We start from the raw sequence: 26,858 nt of genomic DNA, 5'->3' as shown, positions 1-26,858 counted from the left end.
TGATCCTGGATCTTCCGTTAAAGTTGGTAGGAGGAGTTAGCTTTGCATCTTCGCTTCCCTCCCCCCCCCCCTTTTTTTGAGATGATAACAATCTCCTTGACCCTTTTTTGCTGAGGACCCCTTCTCCTTCTCCTTCTTCTCTTTCTTCTTCTTTCCACCCTTTCTCTCCTTCCCCCTCCCACCCCCCCCATCCAGAATCTCTTTTCCAGGCGGCGGGTTTTAATATTCAAGCCGTTACCTTCTCTGCGAAGCTGCGCCGGGGAGGTTGACGTGCCCCAGTTTATTGATATCACTTTGGCCTGTCAGCCGCACATTCAGCAACTAATGGCCCCCTAAGGTGCCCGTCCAGGCAGCTCTAAAGAGATCTGCACCAAGGAGAGAGAGAAAGAGAGGGGGGGAAATGCCCCCTGTTTTTTGTTATTTTTTGTCCAAGGTGAGACAATGCAGAGGAGGGAGATCGCCATTCCCAACAGATGACAGGGCTGATAAAGAGCCCGGCGATGCAATAATATCTCTCTTTTCATTCCTTTCCCCAATTCTTCTTTCTGTCACTTCCATTATCTTCTCCTGCTCTCCCTTCACTTTCTTCTCCAGTGTGGAAAGAGGAGACAAGTCTGAGAGGGGTTCAATCCCAGGCATAACTTGGTTTTTTATTTTTTTTTAAGGCAGCATGATTTCTTATAACCATTCTTGACGGCATCCCAATGCCTCGCTGTTGGCTGATGGGAGGCGATGGGAGGGCGCCCTGCTTCTCACACGCCCTCTTTCTGATTGGTTCCTTGTGGTCCTATGAATCTTGGATGTTGGCGGACAGGTCGGCCCACCAGGAGGCCAGAGAATGGGGAGTGAGTTGCTGTGGGAAGATACAGGCAGATGAAGACCTCCGTGCAGTGCATAGTTAAACTATGAAGCTCATTGCTACAGGAGAGACAGATGACCATCAACCTAGATGGCTTTAAACGAGGATCAGACAAATTCATGAAGGAGGAAACAAGATTCCTCCATTTTCCAGGGGACAGCCCTTGAGATATTTGCAGATGGCTATCTTATCTCCTCTCGGTCTCCTCTTTCCCAGGCTAAACATCCCCAACTCCCTCCACCGTTCTTCATCAGGCTTGGTTTCCACACTCTTCATCACCTTGGTTGCCCTCCTCTGCACACCTTCCAGCTTCTTCATATCCTCCCCAGCCTAGAACTGGACAGAGGACTCCAGATGTGGTCTGACCAAGGCAGAATAGAGCGGTACTATGACTTCCCTTGATCAGGACCCAATAATTCTGTTGATGCAGCCTAGAATAGCATTCACTTGTTTGGTACTGCATCACACTGTTGACTCATGTCCACCTTGTTATCCTGGCTGTGGGCTTCTGGTTGGCCAATGTGAGAACAGGATGCTGGATTAGATGGGCTATTGGCCTGATCCAGCAGACTCTTCTTATGTGTAAGAGAATGGGGCCAAGCCACAGGGAAGACAAGGGAAGATTATAATTTGAGAGGGAGAGAATGAGAGTAATGGGCTGATTTGAATCTTTTTTCATTCATGGTTGACTCACTGGGAAGGCCCCATGGACCAGGGAGTCAAGTTTATTCCCAGCAACTGGCAATCAGAGACATTTACTGCCTCTGATAGTGGGAGTAGAACATAACCATTGGTAGCCCTAGATAAAGGTAAAGGGACCCCTGACCATTAGGTCCAGTCACGGACGACTCTGGGGTTGCGACGCTCCTCTCGCTTTATTGGCCGAGGGAGCCAGCGTACAGCTTCTGGGTCATGTGGCCAGCACGACTAAGCAGCTTCTGGCGAACCAGAGCAGTGCACGGAAACGCCGTTTACCTTCCCGCCAGAGCGGTACCTATTTATCTACTTGCACTTTGACGTGCTTTCGAACTGCTAGGTTGGCAGGAGCAGGGACCGAGCAACGGGAGCTCACCCTGTTGTGGGGATTCGAACCACTGACCTTCTGATCGGCAAGCCCTAGGCTCTGTGATTTAACCCACAGCGCCACCCGAGTCCTATTGGCAGCCCTACCCTCCATTAATTTGTTTAATCCAAGCTGGTGGCCATCACTACATCATAAGGAAATGGACCCTTATCTAGTCCAGGGATGATGGTAGCTGGAAAAGTAGTAAAGAAGGCTAGAGGTTTTCCCTACCCCAGCATTCACAAGGGGCAGAGTTTTGGTGGAGTTAAGGAGGAGAAGCGAAGGCAAGTGATGGTCTAGTTCAGAGACAGAGAACCTATAGCTCTCCACCTCCAACTCCCATCAGCCCCAGCAGGATAGCCGATAGTCAGGTGTGATGATAGCTGGAATCTAGCAATATAAGGAAAGCTACCCGTTTCCCCCCAGCCCTGCATTAAAAGAAAACAGAGTTGTGATGGAGTGAGCCAGGGAAAGTGACAATCTAGCGGATGGGGAAAACAGTAGCCCTTTGGGTGCTGTTGGACTTCAGCTCCCATGCACCCCAACCACCATGGCCAATAGGTGATGATGATGAGAGTCCAGCAACATTCGGACGGCCGCAGGCTCCCCTCCCCAGCTTTAGGTTCCACTTGTTGGCTTCCTGTAAGCATCTGGAAAAACAGAATGCCAAGCTGGATGGACAGTGCTTGCAGAAATGAGTTTCTTTATGTTCACAGCCATGATTGATGGGAACCTATGCCTTTGAGGCAGCTTTCCTTTGAATCCTACTTGCTAGGAGAAAAGAACAGTAGGTGGTCTTCAATCTTCATGCTTATGAGCTTCCCAGAATCCCAGACTAATCCTTATTCATCTTCTTCCTAAACTCAGAAGGTTGAAAAGGTAGATACCGCAGGTTTTAAGTCAGGTAGAAGCTATCTCTTCTTCCTGCACCGATTTCTTGCCCCAAGAGGTTGGCAATCCACAACATTACCAGTTTTGACGAATGAGGTCTTTTTTAGAGAAGAAAGTAAGGAGAGTCCCGCTGGATCATAGAAAGTATGGAGGTGGGCCTTTCTCATCTCGAGGGCCTCATACCCTTCTTCGCAACCTTCTGAGGGCCGTGTGGGCAGGGCCATGGGCAAAAATGGGCGGTGCAACAAGTGTCAATATTTACCTTTGTACAGCAGGCTAGTTTCTACACCCCCTCACAAACCCCCATTCAGATATGCAAGAGTTCAAGGAAAGGTTCCATCCCTGCCAATATGCTCAAGTTTTGAACCATGGTCATTGAGGGTTGTGACCTCGAGAGTGTCCCAAGCCCAGAGAGAGGGGTCTGAGGCAGTACATTTCACCCCCTAGGACTGAGGCTCCCTACCCATGGATCAGACGAAGGCTGGGCAACAATGTTCTGCCTCCATTGTTGGAGGTAAAGGTAAAGGGAACCCTGAATATTAGGTCCAGTCGCGGACAACTCTGGGGTTGCGGCACTCATCTTGTTTTATTGGCCAAGGGAGCCGGTGTACAGCTTCTGGGTCATGTGGCCAGCATGACTAAGCCGCTTCTGGCAAACCAGAGCAGCACATGGAAACACCGTTTACCTTCCTGCCGGAGCGGTACCTATTTATATACTTGCACTTGATGTGCTTTTGAACTGCTAGGTTGGCAGGAGCAGGGACCGAACAACAGGAGCTCACTCCATCGCAGGGATTCGAACTGCCGACCTTCTGATTGGGAAGCCCTAGGCTCTGTGGTTTAGACCACAGCACCACCCACATCCCTATTGTTGGAGGTAGTATGCCTCTGAATGAATACCAGTTGCTGGAAACTACAGGAGAGGAGAGTTGCCGTGGAATCACTTCCCGCTGGGCCAACTGGTTGGCTACTGTGAGGTCAGGATGCCAGACTAGATGGGCAAATGGCCTGATGCAACAGCAGGACCAGTCAAATAGCTCAGTTGCTCACAGCGTGGTGCTGATGATAATGCCAAGGTTGCAGATTCGATCCCTGTATAGGAGAGCTGCATATTTCTGCATTGCAGGGGGTTGGACAAGATGATCTTCAGGGTTCCCTTCCAACGCTATGATTCTAGTGTTCTCATGTCCATCTATTCCAAGATCGAAGCAGATGCTTCCAGGATTGAACATGGCAGCCCTCCCCCATGTTTCTGAGATTCAGTGGCAGACTGCCTATGTACCTGGAGGTTTAATTCCTATAACAGCAGAGAGGCGCCTGAAAGCAACCTCACTGTATCACATCCATGGTCCACCTAGGCCAAGGACAAAGCTGACTAAGACTTTCATCCTCCTTGACTGTTATCCATACAGGCTGATGGAGCTGATGGGAGTTCTTGTCCAGCACCATTCTGGATGTGGGCTGGCTGGCAAGATCCAGCAGAGCTTTTCTTAGGTCCTTACCAGCCAGCCCAAGAAACTGGCTTTCAACAGCCTACTGCCACCAAAATCAGGCAGGTTCCACACTCTCCCCGTGATCTGATCCTTGATATCTAATCCCTTTCAAAGCCACCTACCCTATAGCCCATTCCACATGTTGTTTAGTCGTTTAGTTGTGTCTGACTCTTCGTGACCCCATGGACCAGAGCACGCCAGGCACTCCTGTCTTCCACCCCCTCCCGCAGTTTGGTCAAACTCATGCTGGTAGCTTCGAGAACACTGTCCAACCATCTCGTCCTCTGTGGTCCCCTTCTCCTTGTGCCCTCAATCTTTCCCAACTTCAGGGTCTTTTCCAGAGAGTCTTCTTTTCTCATGAGGTGGCCAAAGTATTGGAGCCTCAGCTTCAGGATCTGTCCTTCCAGTGAGCACTCAGGGCTGATTTCCTTCAGAATGGATAGGTTTGATATTTTTGTAATCCATGGGACTTCAAGAGTCTCCTCCAGCACCTTAATTCAAAAGCATCAATTCTTCAGCGATCAGCCTTCTTTATGGTCCAGCTCTCACTTCCATACATCACTAGTGGGAAAACCATAGCTTTAACTATACTGACCTTTGTTGGCAAGGTGATGTCTCTGCTTTTTAAGATGCTGTCTAGGTTTGTCCCCATTCCACATACAAACCCACATCTCCTCCCCCCCGCTCTCTTCATGGAGAACTGTCCCTCTGTTTAGTCAAATTTCCAAGTTCTCCCAACTCCATCGCGGGCATTGCCTTCCAATGCCACTCTGTTACAGCTGACCAGTTCAGTGCCTGGGAGGAGGAGAAGAAGCAGCCTCATATCTCTGGAAAAAAGCCCCCGATGCTTTAATGCGTTGCTGAGCACACCGGTCCCCAGCTGAGCTGTAAATGACTTTTTTTTTCTTTCCATTTTCCGAGGCCAGCCGCCCTGTCTGTTTGGAATTCCCGGACCACCTCACCGACGTGAGCCCTCTCATTCCACCCGGGCTGCATTACTAGATTAAAACGCATATCAACGATTACGCGATTGGTTTTTCTGTCTGCGGCTTCACGCCACCAAACCTTAAACTATGTTAAACTGTAATCAAAATTGGATGAAGGAGGGCGGTTTGTTTGTTTTTTTGGGAGGGTGAGTGTTGCTGCAAGGAGCGACAGATGGAGAAAAGGGAAGCCAAGATGATTAGCAGGCGTAGGCGACTGGTTCTCTTTGGATTTGTAGGGCCAGGGAGGACAATGCAATGGTGTGTCCACCCTAGCAATAGCTCTCGGCCCTAGTCTTGAGAGTTAAAAACATGATTTGGGCTGATGAGTGTGAGTATAGGAGAGAAGGGGTGCATTTTTATTCTGCAGAAATCTTCTTTCACCCACATCGCTTTCCCCCTCCCCCCTGCCCTGTTGCAAAGCTTTCATACAATTGCAGAGTTGGAAGGGACCCCACGGGTCATCTAGTCCAACCCCCTGCAATGCAGGAATCTCAACTAAAGTATCCATGACAGACGGCCACCCAACCTCTGCTTAGAAACAGCCAATGAAAGAGCGTCCACCACCTCCGCTAATGTCAGGAAGTTCTTCCTAATGTTCACTTGGAATCTCCTTTCTTGTTGTTTGAAGCCGTTGGTTCGAGTCCTGCCCTCCGGAACAGCAGAAAACAAACTTGTTCCATCTTCCATGTGACAGCTTTTTATTAACATTACTAACAACCCAAAAGGCTGGTAGCAGGGCATTACATCATACCATGTACAAAGCAAACATTTTCCCCCGCCCCCCCCCCCCATTATTTAGAAAATATGCCTCATCATTATATATCAATGCATCCCTGTTTTCCGGGCTGGCGTGAAAGGTGAATGTTAAGCATCTAAGTCTGAAGCGCAGGAAATAAAATCCCACCAGATGACACAAAAGGATTGTCCAGCACCCTAGGAACTCGTAGATGGTGTGCAGTTTTTCTGCAAAAGCCGAAGTCTGTAAATTCTTACAGTTGCTCCTCTTTCTCATTTGGGGTTCAGTGATCTGTCCAGACAATCTTGGAGAGAAACAGTATCTGGGGATGAGAAGCACAGCTAGGTTGTATTTTGTGTTTTGCCTTTTTACTGCATTTCAAAAATAATTATTATTTTCGATCATCCTAGTTGCTCTGCCACCTTCTTTCCTCCGGTTTAAGGTATCATTGGCGTTTTGATGGGTTTGGCAGTGTCCTGTCATCAGAGTCCGAGCAGAATGGCAGTCAAAGGGGGTGAGAACCACTAGACAGTTGTGCCACCTCCCTGGAAGAAGGGGGGGGAGGTAAGCTAGGGGTGCCCACTAATTAATTTTTTTAACCAGCAAAGCAAGATGGCTTTATTTACTCTTTCCGAGAATAAGTTCTGATCTGGTCCAGCTGGTGAGCAAGGATAGAAAGCAATCGTTGCAACATGGGGAGCTGCCTTATACTGAGCCAGACCATTGGGCCATAGAGCTCAGTATTTCCTACACTGACTGGCAGCAATGGCTTTCCAGGGTTTCAGGCAGCGGGATCTCCCAGCCCTCCCTGGAAATGCCAAGGAATGAATCTGGGACCTTCTGCAGGCAAAGTGGTTGCTCCACCACTGAGCTATGGACCTTCCCCTAAAAATAATGCAAGGATCTAGTCTTCATAGAGACATGGAACTCTTGATACATTTAGCTCAGTAGTGTCTAGGCTGACTCCGGGGTTTCAGATCTGACAACCACAGTCCTCCCTAGATATCTCAGGGATTGAGCTTGGGACCATTTGTGTGTGTAGCAGGTGCTCTGCCACTGAGCTATGGCTTTCCCCCTAAGAATGATTCTGGTCTTCATGGCTCTGAATAAAGGGCAGATTTAAAAAGAGACATGGCAACTTGCCTCATAGCAATCCAGTGGCCCCTCTGGTCTAGCATCTTCTTACAACACTGGCCAACCTGTGGCTTATGGGAAACCAGCAAGCAGGATGTCGGCGATCCCTGATTTAAGCCATCAAATTTTGTGCCGCTATTGCTGTTCTGTCCCCACTTGATGCCAGAATAGCATACCTCTGAGAAGAAGCTTGCCACCACGATTTCTGAAATTCTCAGCCCAATGCTATATGTGTGTCTACTCTGGAGAAAGCCAAACTGAGCTCCGCGGGGCTTGCTTCTGAGCAGACGCGGATAGGAGCGAGTTATCCATCATGCCGTGTTGGAAGAAGTGCTTCCTTTTGTCTCGAGCTGTATACACGGCGTCACATTAAAGTACACATCCCTTGCAAAAATTAAAATTAAAAATAAATCCCGGGAACTGGAGTTTACCCCTCGCCGAACTACAAATCCCAGCACCCTTAGCAAACCACAGTTCCCGGGATTCTTTGGAGGGGAGGGTACATGCAGAATTTGCTCGTGGCATTCATTCAACCAAGCTGGGGTAGGGAATTCAGCCTGGTGCAAAATAAACAAACTGGCAAGGCTCGCATCTTCAGAGTTGGCGAGCATCCCTTCCTGGTTAGGTCTGCCGTTCCACAGCACGAAAGATTTGGTGGGCTATCGAAGAGACCTTTAGGGGTGCAGGGATTAAGGCAGTCCAGATGGGACCATGAGGGGGAAAGCAGAAGAAAGGGAGAGTGGGGGGGGGAGAGAGGGCCACATTATCTTAAGATGTGCCTAACCCACACTCTCTGCCTGCCTCTAACCCCTCCCCCCCCACCTCCGAATCAACTGGCAATCCGATCTCCAGGTTAATAAATGCGCCTCCATGTCTGGGCTGGACGTTGAATCCTTCCAGACGGCACCAGGGTGCTTGGAGACAAGACAGCAGGTCCTTGGTGTGCCTCAAGAGTTCCATCAGAGCCTGGAGGGTCTTGGTGTGACCAATTTCTACCTAATCCTGTTGATTAATTTAACTTTAAGGGCCTCCCAGGAGTGCTGGAGGGGGGAAGGTGTTGGAAGTCCAGCGGAGGGAGGGGAGAATGGGAGAAAATCTCTCCTCTTTTTGTGTGTTCGGCTACGAAATGGTAGCTTAAAAAAATGTGTGTGTGATTAGTGCGCACGGAGCAGAGGAAAGGAGGCCCTGCAGGAAGCTGGGTTGGATCAGGCCAATGTCCTGTCTAGTCATGTCATAGAAGCATAGCTGGAAGGGATTCCCAAGGATCATCTAGTCCAACACACACACACCCGCAATGCAAGAGTCCTGCTCTGGGTGGGCTTGGACCACCAACCTTCTCATTAACAGCAAGACACGCCGAGCCGTTCCAGCATCCTGTTCTCACACTGGCCAACCAGATTCCCATTATAGGAAGTCCAAAAGCAAGACCCCAGAACAAGAGCCCTCTCCCTTCTTGTGATTCTCTAACAGGTATTCTGAGGCATAACTGCCTCTAAGAGTGAAGTGGGGGGGGGGGACATAGCCTCCATGGCTAGTAGACATTGGCAGCCTTCTTCCCCTTGAGATATGTCCAATCCTCTTTTAAAGCCATCTAGCTTGGTGACCAGGGACGCGGGTGGTGCTGTGGGTTAAACCACAGAGCCTAGGATTTGCTGATCTGAAGGTCTGCAGTTCGAATCCCTGCGATGGGGTGAGCTCCCGTTGCTCGGTCCCTGCTCCTGCCAACCTAGCAGTTCGAAAGCATGTCAAAGTGCAAGTAGATAAATAGGTACCACTCCAGTGGGAAGGTAAACGGCGTTTCCGTGCGCTGCTCTGGTTCGCCAGAAGTGGCTTAGTCATGCTGGCCACATGACCCAGAAGCTGTACTCCAGCTCCCTCGGCCAATAAAGCGAGATGAGCGCCGCAACCCCAGAGTCGGTCACGACTGGACCTAATGGTCAGGGGCCCCTTTACCTTTAGCTTGGTGACCATCACTGCTTCCTACATAACTGAGTTCCATAGTTTAAATATGTGCTGTGTGAAGAGGTTCATCCTTTGGTCTGCCTTGAATCTTCTGTCATTCAGCTCCACTGGATATCCACAAGTTCTACTGGTAGGAGAGAGGGAGAAGAAACACACACAACCCACATTCCCCACCTAATACGATACACCTCGGTCATGTGGCCATTGGTTCCTCACGTCCTTATTTCAACATTGGTGATGGGACTTGGTCCTCCACCACACCTGTGGAGTGCAGAATCAGGGTTGTATCCAGTGCTATTTTAGGTCAGAGTAGACCAACTGGGCATGACGAACGTAGATCCATTAATTTCAATGGCCCTGCAACTTGGTTGGATGCAACCCTGACTTTGGCCATTCAGGGGGAACTGGGAGGGTTGATTCGGGACAGATAAAAAAAAGTCATTCTTTGAACTATGGAACTCACTGCTGCAGGAGGCAGTGATGGCCAAACAGCTTGGATGGCTTTCAAAGAGGATTGGACAAATTCATGGAGAAGGTGAAGACTATCAATTCTTACTAGCCATTATAGCTAGTAGTGGTCAGAGGCAAGAATGCTTTTGTATGGGAAACTGCTCTTGTGCTTGAATCCTGCTTGTGGACTTCCCATTGGGGCATTTGGTTGGCCACTGTGAGAACAGGATGCTGGACTAGATGGGCCATTGGCCGGATCCAGCTGAAGGCTCTTATTCTGTTTCTGCTTGTATGCCACCCGAGGCACCTTCTACACCTTGTCTTACAGAAGGGTTGGCCATTGTTTCCACTATTGCTTCTTAATTTTTGGTCCAGCTTGGCCTGTGTTTTCATCCGCCTCCATCTCTTGTTTTCGCCCCCCACCAGGCAACCGGCTGGATGAAGGATCTGACGTCGAGTCAGAGCCCGACCTGCCTCTCAAGCGCAAGCAACGCCGCAGCCGGACCACTTTCACAGCGGAGCAACTGGAGGAGCTGGAGAAAGCCTTTGAAAGGACCCATTACCCAGACATCTACACCCGAGAGGAGCTCGCTCAGAGGACCAAACTCACTGAGGCAAGAGTCCAGGTAAGAGATATTGTCTTTATTTGTTCACTAAATATATATCCCTCCCTCCCTATCCAACAAGCCAAGTGTGGCAAACAGATGCAGATATGCACTTCTAAAAAACAAAGTCAAAACATTCTAAAATCGATTCTAAAAGCATTGGAAATATCCTTCCATCGAATGATCACAGGGCAGCCAGAAATTGCCTTCTTCATCCGCCAAACCCCTGGAGAAACAGAAATGTTTTTGCATTCTTCCTGGAATTTAATAAATGATGGGGACAGGTGCCCTTCACTAGGGAGGGCATTCCACAACCAAGGGAGCCACCACTGAAAAGGCCCTTCTTGGTAATGGCACCCTCCCTGTGGAATTCCCCTCCCACCAGATGTCAGGGAGATAGAGAATGATAGAACTTTTAGAAAACATCTGAAAGCAGCTCAGCTCAGGGAAGTTTTTAATGTCTGACCTTTTATTATTTTTTATATTTTGCTGGAAGTCACCCAGAGTGGCTGGGGAAACCCAACCAGATGGGCAGGGTATAAACAATAAAATTATTATTATTATTATTATTATTATTATTATTATTATTATTATTATTATCATCATCATCATCATCATCAAGAACACCTCAATGCAGCTTACAAAATGAGCCTCAAAGTGGTTTGTTGTTTTCAGTTAGGGTTGTAGCCAATGAAGCTTTACTCAGAGGAAACCCCCTGGAAATAAATGACCCTCGGTTAGTCATAATAATAATAATAATAATAATAATAATAATAATAATAATTTATTATTTATACTCCACCCATCTGGCTGGGCTTCCCCAGCCACTCTGGGCAGCTTCCACCAAAATATTAAACTACCGTAATACATTGGCAATTCAATTCAATGGATCTACCCTGGATAGGGCAAACATTGGAAAAGTCCCATGTGCTCGTTTTTGTACAAAGTGGCTTTTATTTGCAGCAAATAAGAGTATCGGGAAGTTGTGAATCGCTATCCCGGCTGGGTTGGGGGGCAGTACGAGAAGCGAAGTGTTAAATATGTGCTTTGGAACATGAGCAATTATAAAATCATAGAATTGTAGAGTTGAAAGGGACTCCCAAGGGCCAACTAGCCAAACCCCCGCAATGCAAGTATCACAGCTATACCAACATGTGGGGAACTCCTTCCACTGTGGCCTGCCATAAGACCATTAAGTCCAGAAACGAAAAACTACCGTATTTTTTACTCTATAAAACTCACTTTTTCCCTCCTAAAAAGTAAGGGGAAATGTGTGTGCGTCTTATGGAGCGAATGCAGGCTGTGCAGCTATCCCAGAAGCCAGAACAGCAAGAGGGATTGCTGCTTTCGCTGCGCAGCGATCCCTCTTGTTGTTCTGGCTTCTGAGATTCAGAATATTTTTTTTCTTGTTTTCCTCCTCCAAAAACTAGGTGCGTCTTATGGTCTGGTGCGTCTTATAGAGCGAAAATCAATCAATCACTGCAGAAGAGGATGGCCTTTAGGTCATGTGGGTCTCCATTGCACTGTGTGGGAAGGGGAGAGATGTCACAGTGAATATTTGGGATTCACGGCAAGTTGCTTGATCAGATGGAGCTGACCAAAGTCCCCCAAGTCGAGGGAGGGGAATTTCCTGCCTTTTCTGGGACTGCACCTGTCAGATGCAGGCTGGCATTATTTCTCCACCTCTCACTGCTCAGACTTTGGCTAATTTACGGAGAACCTTTCTGAGAGCCAAAACAAACGGTGGGGTTTGAAGCGGCACCATGATCCCATTGCAATTTGATAACCCCGCAGGGGATTCCCTGATGTATTGCGGATAAATCCCCTGCTCCACACTGTGTGCAAACACACATCAGCAGAAAGGCTAAGAAGTGTGAACAGATCAGGGAGTATAATAAAGTCTTCTGGGAAGAGGTGGGGGGCAAAGTCTACAACAAAGACACCAGTTGCTAGACTTTTCCTTGGAAAAATTTGAATTCTGCCTCCCTCCTTGAGGGCACAGTTAAAAGTCCAGGGGACCTTAGAGCTGAGAGGGTGTCCTGATTTTAATTCATTTTAGACCAGGGGTCAGCAAACTTTTTCAGCAGGGGGCCGGTCCACTGTCCCTCAGAGCTTGTGAGGGGCCGGACTATATTTTGGAGAGAGAAAATGAACAAATTCCTATGCCCCGCAAATAACCCAGAGATGCATTTTAAATTAAAGAGCACATTCTACTCGTGTGAAAACACGCCGATTCCCAGACCGTCTGCAGGCCAGATTTAGAAGGTGATTGGGCCAGATCCGGCCCCTGGGCCTTAGTTTGCCTACCCATGTTTTAGAGTTTTCTCTATTTCTCATTTTTCTCCTTATTCAATTCAGTTCACCCCATTTTTTGCATTAGTTTGCATTTTTAAAAAAGCAATAGGCACGAAAATTTGTATGCATGTTTTTGGCTTGCAAGACACATTTCCCCCCTCTGAAAGCACCCCCCGACCCCATTCCTTAATGAGTTGCTGTTCTGAACATGCTTCCTGATCGGAACAAGGCAATCCCAGAGCAGTAACTCATACAAAGAGACAATTCTGTGTGAGCAACCTCATCACATGGTAGGCACAGATGTGGAAGAAGATGTCCTCATCAGCCACCTGGTGCAGGTGACTGGAAGGAGGCAAATCTGAGCAGCAACTTGTACAGAGACACATTGGGAAGGCTCTCTAGAGAGTCCTTTTGCTGCAATCACTCGCATTGCAGAGACACTGCAAAATTACCCACCCCCGGTGGAGGCTGATTGGAATGAGAGCGCTCCAGCAGAAACTTATGCAGAGAGGTGATGGGCACACTCCTCTGATGCCTGGCCAATCTGTGTACTGGGAACTGATTGGAGCATCCATTCAGACCTTCCGCTGAGAGACAACAAGATTACTCGCCTCCTACACAAGATGACTGGACCAAAGGCCAGGCCCAATCAGTAAATCATGCAGAGATGCATCAGGCAGACTCCTTTGTTTTTGGCTTCTTAATAAAGATTTTTAAAAAACTATTTCCACACACAGCTTGGCTGTTGCTGGCTAAGTGCTACTGATTGAAGGCAAGCGCAAAAGATGTTTCCGTTGTGAACATGCAGAGCCTTCAGTTGGATCAGGCAATGGCCCTTCTAGTCCAGCATCCTGGTCTCACAGATGCCTGTGGGAAAGCCAGGAGCATGATTCGAACAGAAGAGCACGCTCCCTTCCTGCTGTTTCCAGCAACTGATATTCAGAAGCATTGTTGCCTCCAGAGCATAGCCATCCTGCTAGTAGCCAGTGATAGCCTTCTGGTTCATGAATTTGCCTAATCCTCCTTTCAAGCCTTCTAAATTGGTGGCCATCACTGGCTCCAGTGGGAGTGAGTTCCACAGGTTAACCCCGCACGACATGAAGAAGGACTGTCTTTTATCTGTCCTGAATCTTCCAACACTTAGCTTCATCGGATGTGAGAGAGACGAATTCTCTCTGACCACTTTCCATGCCATGTGTGATATAAATGTCCACCATGTGACCTCCTCCCCACCTCCTCTGTAAACTAAAAAGTCCCAAATGCTGCAATGCTGCTTCCTCTCAGGGAAGTCTCTCTATCCCCTTGATCATTTGAACGCCCTTTTCTGAAACATTCCCAGCTCTACAATCTGTTTCCTCCTACCCAAAGAGTTTTGGCTGTCAGGGTGACAGGGCTAGACAGAATAATAGAATTGTAGGATTGTGGATTTGGAAAGGATCCCCAAGGATTATGTAATCCAGGCATGTCCAACTCCCAAGAGACTGTGATCTACTCACAGTATAAAAATACTGGCTGTGATCTACCCATTGTTCTTGACAGCCAAAGTTGTTGAGCTTTCTGATCTGCCACAGACGTCCAGTGATCTACCGGTAGATCACGATCTACCTGTTGAACATGCCTGATCTAGTCCAACCTCCTGGCTAAAGAATCTCTGGCAGATGGTCATCCAAGCTGTGCTTAAAAACTTCCATTGAAGGGGAGTCCACCAATTTCCAAGAAAAATCTGCTCAGCTGCCAAACAAGTCTTACTGACCAAAATTTCTACTTAATGGTTAGTTGGAACCGCCTTTCTTGTGATTGGAATCCATTGGTTTTGGTCTTTAAAAAAAAAAACCATAAGTCAGATCTGATTAAAAGTTCTGGATTCTTTTTTAAAGAAACAAAGTGTCTGCTGGAACTGAATAGGCTTTGCTAGCCTCTACATCCAGTGCCAGGGACATGGGTGGCGCTGTGGGTTAAACCACAGAGCCTAGGACTTGCCAATCAGAAGGTCGGCGGTTCGAATCCCTGCAACAGGGTGAGCTCTCGTTGCTCGGTCCCTGCTCCTGCCCACCTAGCAGTTCAAAAGCATGTCAAAGTGCAAGTAGATAAATAGGTACCACTCCAGTGGGAAGGTAAACGGTGTTTCCGTGCGATGCCCTGGTTCGCCAGAAGCGACTTAGTCATGCTGGCCACATGACCTGGAAGCTGTACGCTGGCTCCCTCGGCCAATAAAGCGAGATGAGCGCCACAACCGCAGAATCAGCCATGACTGGACCTAATAGTCAGGGGTCCCTTTACCTTTACAGCGAGTGCCAAGCTGGCCTACTGAATTTTTGGGGGGGGGGCGGATCTTTGCTACCGTTCTGTATTTTTATGGCTCCAGATTGTACGCTTTGGTTCCCATTTTTATTTAGAACTCGTTTTGTGAATGCACGTTTAACTGGTCAAGTCTATCACCCTGGCAAGCCTGTAGGGCAGGCATCCCCAAACTCGGCCCTCCAGATGTTTTGGGACTACAATTCCCATCATCCCTGACCACTGGTTGGCTAGGGATGATGGGAGTTGTAGTCCCAAAACAGCTGGAGGGATGAGTTTGAGGATGCCTGCTGTAGAGTTTAGAAAGGGGGGCATCCCACCCCACCCCCAGGCCCAATTTCTCACTCACCTGTGAACCTTTGAGAAGTCAATTGCTCTCAGACACAGCCTACCTCACAGGGATGTCCTGAGAAAAAGAGGAGGGAGGTGTCCCATGGTTGAACAACTCTTAACACCAGGAAGCTTTTCCTAAAGTTTAGTTGGAATCTCCTCTCTTGAAAGAGAGCGAGAAGGAAAAGATGGCATCCAAATCAAATCAAATACCTTTATTGGCATCACAGTATACAACATTTCAAGTCACTGGGATAATTAAAAGGACAAGGGTGAAGCTGTTGAGGGTCATAAGGTCACACTGTGATCGTGGGCACTTAGATAGTCTGCTTTGCCCTGTCTGTTCCGCGAAAGGATGGTTCGTTGGGAACCCTTTCTGGTAAAATTGTGACTAAAAAAGAAGCTACTAAGGCAGTGATACCTTTGTCCTGATCTGCCAGGAGAAACCTCATTTGACGACTTCTCAGAGTTATAGGCCGGAGGTCCAACATTTTGCTCAGCATCAGTTGGCGAGGTTTGCTGTGTAAAGAGCAATCTAAGAGAATGTGGTCCAATGAATCAGGTATTCCTTGGTTGCAGGCACACAATCGGGCTTGATGTGGAGTAAAGTCGTACCTCGGTTTACGAACTTAATCCATTCCAGAAGTCCGTTCTTAAAGCGAAACCGTTCTTAAACCAGGGCGCACTTTCTCTAATGAGGCCTCCCACCGCTGGTGCCCTTCCGCCATTCAGATTCCATTCTTAGACTGAGGTAAAGTTCACACTGCTTCTGGTTTTGTGGAGTTCGTAAACCGAATTGTCCATAAGCAGGACTGTTCTTAAACCGAGGTACCACTGTACAGTGGTACCTCAGATTACAGACACTTCAGGTTACAGACTCCGCTAACCCAGAAATAGTACCTCGGGTTAAGAACTTTGCTTCAGGATGAGAACAGAAATTGCGCAGTGGCAGCACGGCGGCAGCGGGAGGCCCCATAAGCTAAAGTGGTACCTCAGGTTATGAACAGTTTCAGGTGAAGAACGGACCTGCAGAATGAATTAAGTTCTTAACCCGAGATACCACTGTATGTGAGAATCTGCAGAAGGGAAAGCATTTAATCTCGCGAGCATATAGCCTTTTCGATGGGCGGGGAGTTATAGATCCTTTAGATATTTGGCACAGGTTCCGTAGGGTGTTGTGATACCTAAGGCCTCTGGAGAACAGGATGTCAGAGTATGAGCAACAAGCGCTGCCTTTCGTGGTTGTAGAGCCACTGCTTGATTATTTGGAATACAGTGGTACCTCAGTTTAAGAACAGCCCTGTTTACGAACTATTCGGTATAAGAACTCTGCAAAACCAGAAGTAGTGTTAGCAAACTTTACCTCGGTCTACGAACGGAATAATAATAATAATAATAATAATAATAATAATAATAATAATAATAATAATTTATTATTTGTACCCCGCCCATCTGGCTGGGTTTCCCCAGCCACTCTGGGCAGCTTCCCACAAAGACCAAAAATACACTAATATGTCACACATTAAAAACTTCCCTGAACAGGGCTGCCTTAAGATGTCTTCTGAATGTCAGGTAGTTGTTTATCTCTTTGACATCTAATGGGAGGGCATTCCACAGGACAGGCGCCACCACTGAGAAGGCCCTCTGCCTGGTTCCCTGTGTCTTGGCTTCTCGCAATGAGGGAACCGCCAGAAGGCCCTCGGCGCTGGACCTCAGTGTCCAGGCAGAACGATGGGGGCGGAGACGCTCCTTCAGATATACTGGACCGAGGCCGTTTAGGGCTTTAGAGGTCAACACCAACACTTTGAATTGTGCTCGGAAACGTACTGGGAGCCAATGTAGGTCTTTCAAGACTGGTGTTATATGGAATCCGAACAGTGGAAGGGCACAGGCAGCGGGAGGCCTCATTAGGGAAAGCGCAGCTTAGTTTAAGAACGGCCTTCCAGAATGGTTTAAGTTTGTAAACCGAGGTACCACTGTATGTAACTTTTGTCACATGCTTCAAGGCTCTCGAGAGCAATGCCCAAACTACGGATTTTATCTTGAATTACTCCATACCAGAATGGCATCCCCTTTCTTTATCTGACAGCGGAGTTTGCAAACCCCCACCCTACCCCGGCTACCACCATCCAAGCCAATCCTCCAAGGCCCTTCGACCACTTCTGTTTTGCCAGAAGGCTCTCAGCAGCTGTTCCTCCACTTGCATTCTTGATGGGTTTCTCATTCCGTCAGGCTGGCACGACTGGTTTCTTCCCACCACTTTTAAGCCAGCCGCCTCTCTCCCTCCCACCCCACCACCCCCACTTGTAAAATTTCCTGCGTATCTGAGCAGATCTTTTTACTGGCTCTCGAGAGCTACAAATTTTGAGCCCGTCAAGTTCTTGATGAAGACGGGAGGGAAAAAGCTGGGGGGGGCGGGGAAGCACCGCAAAAGCAATGTAGAACTTTGGGGAAGAAGAAAAAAAATAAGTCTGCCAACCTTTTTTAAAAAATTTTTTTTATCAAATTTCCAAAAGTTCCACGTAAAATTCATATACATATCATTGACTTTTCCTCCCATTTTCCTTCATGTTTTTCTTATCTCCCCCTTTGCTGCATCCTGCCTTCCCTTTTTTTAACATAGACGTAACACAATAATCTTTAACTGTTCTGTTGTTCATAGTTCAAAACCTGCTCATGTCGTAGTATTTCTTCAAATCATCCGAAAAAGGTTTCCATTCTTCAAAAATGGAGATTCTCTTATTTTAGCTGTTAGCTTTGCTGATTCAACATAACCCATTGCTTTACTTATCCATTATTTTCTTAGCGGGAACTTCTTCATCTTTCCATTTCTGAAAAGGTCTGGCAACATTCTTTATTCATTTATTGTCTGTTTGTTACATTTATATCCCTCGCTGCGAGAAGCAAAGTTACGGGGAACCAGGCAGAGGGCCTTCTCGGTAGTGGCGCCCTCCCTGTGGAACGCCCTCCCACCAGATGTCAAAGAGAACAACAACTACCAGACTTTTAAAGGACACCTGAAGGCAGCCCTGTTTAGGGAAGCTTTTAATGTTTGATGTATTACAGTATTTTTATATTTTTTTGGAAGTCGCCCAGAGTGGCTGGGGAAGCCCAGCCAGATGAGCAGGGTATAAATAAGTTGTTGTTGTTGTTGTTGTTGTTGTTGTTGTTGTTGTTATATCCCACTTTTCCTCGATGGAGCTCAAGGTGGCGTACATGATTCTTCTCCTTTCCTTTCCCATTTTATCCTTCCAACGACCCTGTGAGGTGGGTTTTACTGAGAGGCAGCGGCTGGCTCAAGGTCACCCAGTGAGAGTTTCATGGCTGAGCAGAGATTTGCAGATCATAGAATCACAGAATTGCAGAGTTGCAAGGGACCCCATGGGTTCATCTAGTCTGACCCCCTGCAATGCAGGAAATCTCAATTAAAGCATCCATGACAGATGGCCACCCAACCTCTGCTTAAAAACCTCCAAGGAAGGAGAGTCCACCACATCCTGTGGGAGACCTTGAATTTAATTCTTTTTCTCCTCTCCCCCAAATTGATGAGGTTTTCAATTGCATCCCACTGAGAGACAGGCAGAGGTTCCCATCAGGAGTGCCGTGAAGGGTGCAAAAGTCTTTATTCTTATGCAGTCCAAAAAAAATCCATAAGGACACCAAAAGAGCTCTGCTGGGTTAGGCCAAAGGGGCCCCATTGAGCCCAGTATTCTGTTCTCACAACGGCCAATCAAATGCCCCAATGGGAAGCCTGTAGGCAACAGCCCTCTCCCTTCCTGTAGTTTCCAGCAACTAGGATTCAGAAGTGTCGGTGACTCATGACACCAGAAGTAGAGTATAGCCATTTCTGGCTAGAAGCTACGCATGGGCTCACTGTCCTCCATGAATTTGTCAAATCCTCTTTTAAAGCTGGTCATTGTGCCTGCCTCTTGTGGGCGTTTAATGCTGCTCTTTGTCAACTACAGTCGTATCTCGGATCCTGAACAGCTTGTGATTCAAACATGTTGGCTCCCGAACACTGCAATATTCCAGTGTTCCAGTTTGCAAACGTTCTTTGGAACCCAAACGTCCAGTGCAGCTTCCGCGGCTTCCAATTGGCTGCAGGAGCTTCCTGCAGCCAATCGGAAGCCGTGCCTTGACTTCTGAACATTTTGGAAGTCGAACGGACTTCGGAACGGATTGCGTTCGACTTCCGAGGTACCACTGTACCGGCTTTTGTCTGTCTTGAATCTTCCAAGGTTCAGCTCCAAGTGAGGAGAGGTTTCAAGAGCAGAAGGACCCAGGGTTTGGTTTCTTAAGGAAAGATTGCAAGAGATGTAGGAACAGCATTTGTATGGAACATTTTGTCCATTTCCAAACATGCAAGCCAACAGAGGATAACCGGAGCCAAACAAGGAAGCCATGTCTGCTACCTCGAATCAGGTAGATGCACCTTGCGCCCCCAAACCCTTCCAGCATTCCAGTTCCTGGTGCTTTCATTCTCTCCTTGTCCCCTGAACTCCTGAACTCACACCAGCCCTTTCCAGCTGGGTGCAAGGTGCCCAGGCTTCGTAAGAAGTGGCCTTACACCAAATCAGACCACTTGCCCTTCTAGCTCAATACTCTCTGCACTGACTGGCAGCAGCTTTCCACAGTTTCAGACAGAGAGTCTTTCCCAAATGTCGGGATTTGAACTCGTGGCCTTCTGTATGCACATCAGGCATCCTACTACGAAGTAACCCTCAGGGTTAACATTATAGAAACTTAAAAGCAGAGAGAAGTCATGGGGATCCTGATGGTACAGCAGAATAGTAAGAGAATAAATTATAGACTCATAGAATTGTGGAGTCAGAAGGGACCCTGGGGGTCATCTAGTCCAACCCCCAGCGATGCAGGAATAACAGCTAAAGAATCGCTGGCAGATGGCCATCCAACTTCTATTTAAACACCTCCAATGAAGGAGAGTCTGTTCTGAATAAAGGGCTGATTTCAACAGGAACAAAGAAAGCAGTGAGTCAGCCACTTGGGTCATCCAGCTCCTTCTAGTCTATACTGACAGGGCTTCCAGGTAGGGTGGAATCTCTCCCAGCCCAACCTAGAAAAGCCAGGGATCCTCTGTCACTGAGCGGCAGCCTCCTCCAATGACTTGGATGGACAGGAGACAGGAGCTGAAGGGTTTTGGGGAGTGGATAATCACAGCCATACCCTGTTCTGAGGTTGCACAACCTTTCAAGATGATGCAACCTAAGAATATACAATAATAATAATTATTCGGGATGCATTGCAACCATCAATGCAGATCTCCAGGTGTTGCCTTTCATCTGAACCAGGGTTTCTCAAACTTGGGTCTCCAGCTGTTTTTGGACTACAACTCCCATCATCCCTAGCTTGCAGGACCAGCGGTCAGGGAAGATGGCAACTGTGGTCCAAAAACAGCTGGAGACCCAAGTTTGGGAAACACCTACGGTCCCAAATCTACAGTTTTTTTATTCTATTATTCATCTGTACACATACCTGGGTGATGCTTCAAGATCTTATACTGGAGTGACTTAAGTTGCGTTTTCCGTGAAGTTCTATCATACTGACAGAACTTGCACCACTCCCTTGAAACTCGTGTTTTTGGTATTCCTAAATGCTCAGTTTTGGAGCATCCAGAACAGCTCCTCCTCCTCACTGTCCTTCTCCAGAATGACCCAAGGAATCAGTCCTCCATGGCCCACTCAACAGCCTTCTCACTGATTGGCTCCTGCCAAAATTGACTTCCTTCTCAGTGGCTCAAAAGCTCCCCTTTCATGCCGATTGACCAGCTCTGGGACACTGGAGACAGGACCACTGCTGCAAAATCAGCACCGAGTCTTCAACCCTCCACAACTTGTGGTGTTGGAAAGTCCAACCTGTTGGCTGGTGAGCTCAAGGCTTCAGGCCTTGCCTGTTTCTACAAATGTAGAGAAACCAAGATGACAGATCATTTCTGGGAAGACGAGTCTCTTCTCTCTGTTTCCACTTAACCAGCTTGCTTACCCTCCCATCGATCTTCCCTCAACATCAAGTCCTCATTAAGCTAAGGAGGCTCCCAATGGGACTTCTCTTCTCTCCCCATCCCCTTGCAAGAAGATCTCCACCTGACCTCCCTTTTCCCCTCCTTGCCTGACAAATTGTGGGAGGTGACCCAGAGCCGGTCTAATTTATTCCAGCCCCATCTCAGCAGGGAAGGGTCTGTGCAGCTGCTGGGTTGGGAGAGAACGGAAACAACTGTCGACCACACCTCAGGTCTTCCTTGAATCGGGCCGAGTGCGCCCTGGCACATGTAATGTTTTGCTTTCCAGCACCGCACTGCTAAATTGCTATGAGAGTTAGAAGCCCTCCAGTTAAGTCACAGGGTGCTGTGAAAGGGTGTCTGGAAGGAAGAAGTGTCTGACATTGGCTCCAAGTTAATTTACAAAAATCTGAAGTGCAATATGATTTCTATTAGTTTTTTATTAGTTTTTTTAACATATCAACAGTCATTTAACATAACTTCTTATCTTACACAATATTTTTGACTTCCATCAGCACCTCTGATGATTTTCCGTTCTTTATCACTTATTCTGCATTTCTTAATTTCCCTATTACTCTTAATCACTAACTAACAATTCTCCGCATAATCTTTCTTGTAATATTTCAAATAGTCCTCCTTACAAAACTTCTTGCAATCCTACTAGCGTATTCTGTTCATTACTATTTCTTTTCAAATACAGTAGTTCATATAGTTACTCCACTCTTCTAAGAATCTCTGGTCCCGCAGGTTTCGAATCCTTCCTGTTAATTTATCCAGTTCTGCATAGTCCATCAATTTCATCCGCCATTCGCAAGGAGAGAATTTGAGGGCAGTGGAGATCCACAGCAATGTTTAGATTTGACTCCCAGCTTTCTACACTCTATGACAGCCTGGATAGCTCAGTTGGTTAGAGCGTGGCGCTGATAACACCAAGGTTGCAGGTTCAATCCCATGCATGGGACAACTGCATATTCCTGCATTGCAGGGGGTTGGACTAGATGATCCTCAGGGTCTCTTCCAACTCTACAATTCTGTGCAGAACTGTTGGGCTTTTCATTGCCATTGCCCTGACTCTCAGATGACTTCACTTGCCCTCAGTGATGGTTGTCTTTTTGCCAAAGCTCATTGGCTGACATAGCCATCTGTGACACCACCCTGCTTGCTTAGTAACTCCTAATAGGCTGGTATCACTCTTGATTTAATCCTTAAATTTTAAGGGTCTTTTGAGCCAAATGGGAAGGGGAAACATAGCTGTCATGGTTAGAAGATAGTGGTATCCGTCTTTTCCACCACGAATCAGCCTGATCCTCTTTGAAATGGCTTTGGGGAGAGGAAACCTCTGAAAAGGAGCAATGTCGCCCACACCCAGTTGATGTGTTTTGCACTGAGGTGACAGGGCTGTGTTTTTATAGGCAAGTTTCTTCAGCTAATGATTTACACCTCCTCACCCGAGGAGTTTGCCATCTGTTTCTGGCAGATGGCAATAACAGAAGTCAGAGCAGAGTGGAAGTGGGAAAGGAGGGCATCTTTAGAAGGGAGTCTGTCCTCCATGGTTGGGACAAGAGTTTGTTTAAAACAGTTTCTTCATTCCACGTATCATATATGTGGGGGGAGGACCCACCTGTGTTGGGGAACAGAGCCTGAAGTCAGACTTCAAGGGGCCTTCAGCAGAGTGATGCCACTGGGCACCTCCCCCCAAACACAAAGCCCTGGTCGCTGGATCTAAGAGATCTGTGTGGCCCTTCAGAAGGTTGAAAGTGGCCCTCAAGTTGCAAAGGCTTCCCTACCCCTGCTCTTCATCACTGTGCCACCTGTTGGCTCGCCAGGTGGACAACCAATGAGTGAGGCAGGAAGTGACATCTCCATGGCCTCTTCCTCCACACCACCACAAGGTTTATCTAAGTCAGAAGCTGGTGGGGAAAAGAACGGTGGGTTTCAATGGTGAGCAGAATGAGCAGGTCTGGGGGGGGGGGACTCTTATCAGTGGGACCCTCTAGGGGTGTAAAGGCCTAGCAGATGCCTCGCTATGTCCATATCTACACCAGTCATGCCCCTCCCCCCTGCCAAAAAATAAAAAAAGAATTTGAGGAGTTCTGTAAAGGTTCTGAGAGTTGTTGTATCTCAGGGAGTTGTATCTCAGGGCTAGATGACATTTGGGCCCCTTCCAACTCTCCAGATGTATGAGATCCCTCTTCCCCTCCCAGAGCAGTTTAATGGCCAACACTTCTTCCCAGGGAACTCTGGGAATTGTAGCTCTGTGTAAGGAGAGTATGGGGGTCTCATCTCAGCACCTTAAATGAACCACAGCTCCCACAATTTTTTGGGAGAAGTCTATTTAAAAGGTTGTCCTAATGACTGCATTACTCACATCATCTATGGTGTGAGTATGGCCCATGTCATCATTGGTGGAAGTGGTCTTTTGGGTAACACTGCCCCCCAAGCCAGGAACGATCCTATGGGGCAAGGGGGCCAGAATCCCTCTGGGCTGCCTCCTCACTCCTCTCCCCCGTCTTCACAGTGCGAGTTTGATATCTGAAGGAATTGACGGTCACTCTGGGATTAACTCTCTCTCTCTCTCTCTCTCTCTCGCTCGCTCTCACTCTCTCTCTCTTTTGGGTAACCCGATTCCCCTGGCAAGAGAATCTTTTTAGTGGCTGATAAAACCTTCACTGTGGTGGAGTGGAAACAGGTTCCCTTTGAAGTGGGTCTTGCATTTCAATCCTGTATATTTTAACCGCCAATAAACTGATTTATAAGCACATCTCTTTTTTCCTTCAAAAAAAAAAGTCTCTCCAGCCACCTTTCAAAGAATTGGCGAGGGGGGGGAATATTGCCAGCACAAATGTCAGGGATGTATTTTGAATCTTCTTGCGGGAGGGAAGACAGGTCCCTTGAAAGGATATTAGCCATGGCAAGCCCATGAAACCTCCATGATTAGTGGCAGTCGAACAAATAAAGGAGCTGGTTGTGTCCCAAAGGACTCTTGCATCATAGCATATCTGCCTCAGTTTCCTGGAGTTATCCAGCTAGCTTCTGCTGGAGAAACAATCCTTGGTTTCGTGGTTCCTTGTCCTTAATCAACAAGGTGAAAATCCTAACAGTATTAAATCCAGTTATCCTAATGGCACAAAATGATATGAAAATCGCCTGAAAAGTTTCCAATGAGTGTAATGAATCTAAGGAAGGGCTGTAGCTCAGTGGTAGAACATCTGCTTTGAATGCAGAAGGTCCCAGGTTCAGCTCCTGGTATCTTCAGGTAGAGCTGGGAGAGAACCCCTGTCTGAAATGCTGCATTAAAAGGGATTAGAGTTATGCTGAAGTTTGCTAGGGACAGTAAAGGCAAGTGGATGGTCTAGTTCAGGGATTTGGGCTCCAGATGTTGTCATACCTCGGCTCCCATCAGTCCCAGCTGCCAGCATGGCCAACTGTCAGGGTGATGGGAGAGTTAGACTACAACAACACCCAGATGGCCACAGGTCTCCCTTCCCTGCATTAGAAGAAGGCATGGTTTTGACGGAGATCAGTAGGGGCGGTAAAGCCAAATGACCATCTAGTTCAAGGATGGAGAACCTGCAGCCCTTCAGTTGTTGCTGGACTCCCAACACCCATCAGACTTCATGGCAAGTGGCCAAGGGTGATGGGATTTGTGGTTCAACAACAGCTTGAGGACCACTGGTTCTCCATACCTGAACTAGACCATAGCTTGCCTTTATTGCCCCAAGCTACCTCCATCACAGGACGCGGATGGTGCTGTGGGTTAAACCACAGAGCCTAGAACTTGCTGATCAGAAGGTCGGCGGTTCGAATCCCCGCGACGGGGTGAGTTCCCGTTGCTCGGTCCCTGCTCCTGCCAACCTAGCAGTTCAAAAGCATGTCAAAGTGCAAGTAGATAAATAGGTACCACTCTGGCGGGAAGTTAAACGGCATTTCCGTGCGCTGCTCTGGTTCGCCAGAAGTGGCTTAGTCATGCTGGCCAAATTACCTGGAAGCTGTACGCTGGCTCCCTCGGCCAATAGAGCGAGATGAGCGCCGCAACCCCAGAGTCGGTCACGACTGGACCTAATGGTCAGGGGTCCCTTTACCTTTACCTTACCTCCATCACAACTCTGACCATCACTTGCCTTTACTGCCCCTAGATACCTTCATAACAGCTGGAAGGCACCATGTTCCCCATTCTCACCATAGGTTTAGGGTCCATGGCGGTAAGCAAGCTCTCTCTTTTGCTTGTACCTAACCTGCTGGGAATGTATTTAGCTTGTCAACCACAACACAAACTTAATACTGTACACTTGCTTTGATGGAGATGTGGAGTCAGCTGAAAGGGTTTGAGTTCCATGTGTACACATAACCACCTGCACACACACAAATAGGTCAAATTCCCTGACCGCATTGCCAGGCAGACGTCCATTAAATGTGGCCCAATCCACATCTCTGCATCTGTGTGTGAGAGTTGCTGGTGAAAATTATCCCTATGGGACTTCTTTAGCGATCCCTCATAGCCGAGTAAGATTGTCTTCCATAAACATGCTTTTAACAATGAGTCCGTAAGTGACTGTGGAGGCCAATTCTGGATCCACACGTCCTTCCACAGTGGGGACATTGGTTTCCGGGTGGGAATTGATCATGGTGTGGATTTGCCAAGCGTGCCTTCCTCCTAGCACGTTTCTCCCTTGCGTCCTGAGTTTGAGTGCCTTTAAAGCCCATGACACCTTTGGTCAAGGCTGTTCTCCAACCGGAGCGCTCGCAGGCCAGTGTTTCCCAGTTGTCAGTGTTTAAACTACATTTTTTTTAGATTTGCCTTGAGACAGTCTTTAAACCTCTTTTGTTGACCACCAGCATTACACTTTCCATTTTTAAGTTCGGAATAGAGTAGTTGCTTTGGAAAATGATCATCAGGCATCCGCACAACATAACCAGCAAGAGCGTAATGTAGCCCTCAATCTCCAGAGAGCTGCAATTTAAATTAAAGTCCTCATCCATTCACCCAATGACTGCAGATGCAATGAGACTCAAGACACCTGAGTTTCCCATTACAGTTTCTTCCATATGGGTGCAAAAGAAGATGTTCTGCCAGTTTGCTGTGGCCCCTCCATTTGCTCATGAAAGCTCCAAAGTTCAGTCCGCTGCTGGGCATTTCTCAAGGGGACAGGCCATAGTTCAGCGGTAGAGCACTTGCTTTGCATGCAGAAGGTTCAGATCCCAGCACGCAACCCCAGGCAAGGCTGGGAAAAGGATCCCTACCTGAAACCCTGGAAAGCCATTGTTACCAGCCAGTGTTGACAAATGTGAGCTTGATGGACTCATGGTCTGACTCAGGATAAGGTAGCTGTTCCTATCTAAACCAATATTTTTATTCCAAACTATGGGGACCAGAAGGGACGCAGGTGGCACTGTGGGTTAAACCACAGAGCCTAGGACTTGCTGATCAGAAGGTTGGCAGTTCGAATCCCTGCGACGGCATGAGCTCCCGTTGCTCGGTCCCTGCTCCTGCCAACCTAACAGTTTGAAAGCATGTCAAGTGCAAGTAGATAAATAGGTACCACTCTGGCAGGAAGGTAAACGGCGTTTCCATTCGCTGCTCTGGTTCGCCAGAAGCGGCTTAGTCATGCTAGCCACAGGACCCGGACGCTGTACGCCGGCTCCCTCAGCCAATAAAGCGAGATGAGCACCGCAACCCCAGAATCGGTCACGACTGGACCTAATGGTCAGGGGTCCCTTTACCTTTTTTATGGGGACTAGA

The 26,858-nt window shown here is 47.8% G+C and overlaps 1 protein-coding gene across 6 annotated transcripts in view; it reads left to right on the top strand.

The window, feature by feature from the left end:
- Positions 1-26,858, top strand: part of PAX7 (paired box 7) — a 266,012-nt gene that overhangs the window by 84,450 nt on the left and 154,704 nt on the right. For all 6 annotated transcript variants that reach the window (XR_014158747.1, XM_081870996.1, XM_081870997.1 and 3 more), the window contains one exon: positions 10,001-10,200. Coding sequence is in view for 5 of the 6 variants with exons in the window: in XM_081870996.1 (XP_081727122.1) it covers positions 10,001-10,200 (200 nt within the window). In the remaining variant the exon portion in view is untranslated. The remainder of the gene's footprint in view (positions 1-10,000; positions 10,201-26,858) is intronic.

Source organism: Podarcis erhardii (assembly GCF_964252035.2).
Source record: "Podarcis erhardii genome assembly, chromosome: 7".
Taxonomy (NCBI): Eukaryota; Metazoa; Chordata; class Lepidosauria; order Squamata; family Lacertidae; genus Podarcis; species Podarcis erhardii.
This window is presented reverse-complemented; position numbering and strand designations above follow the sequence as displayed.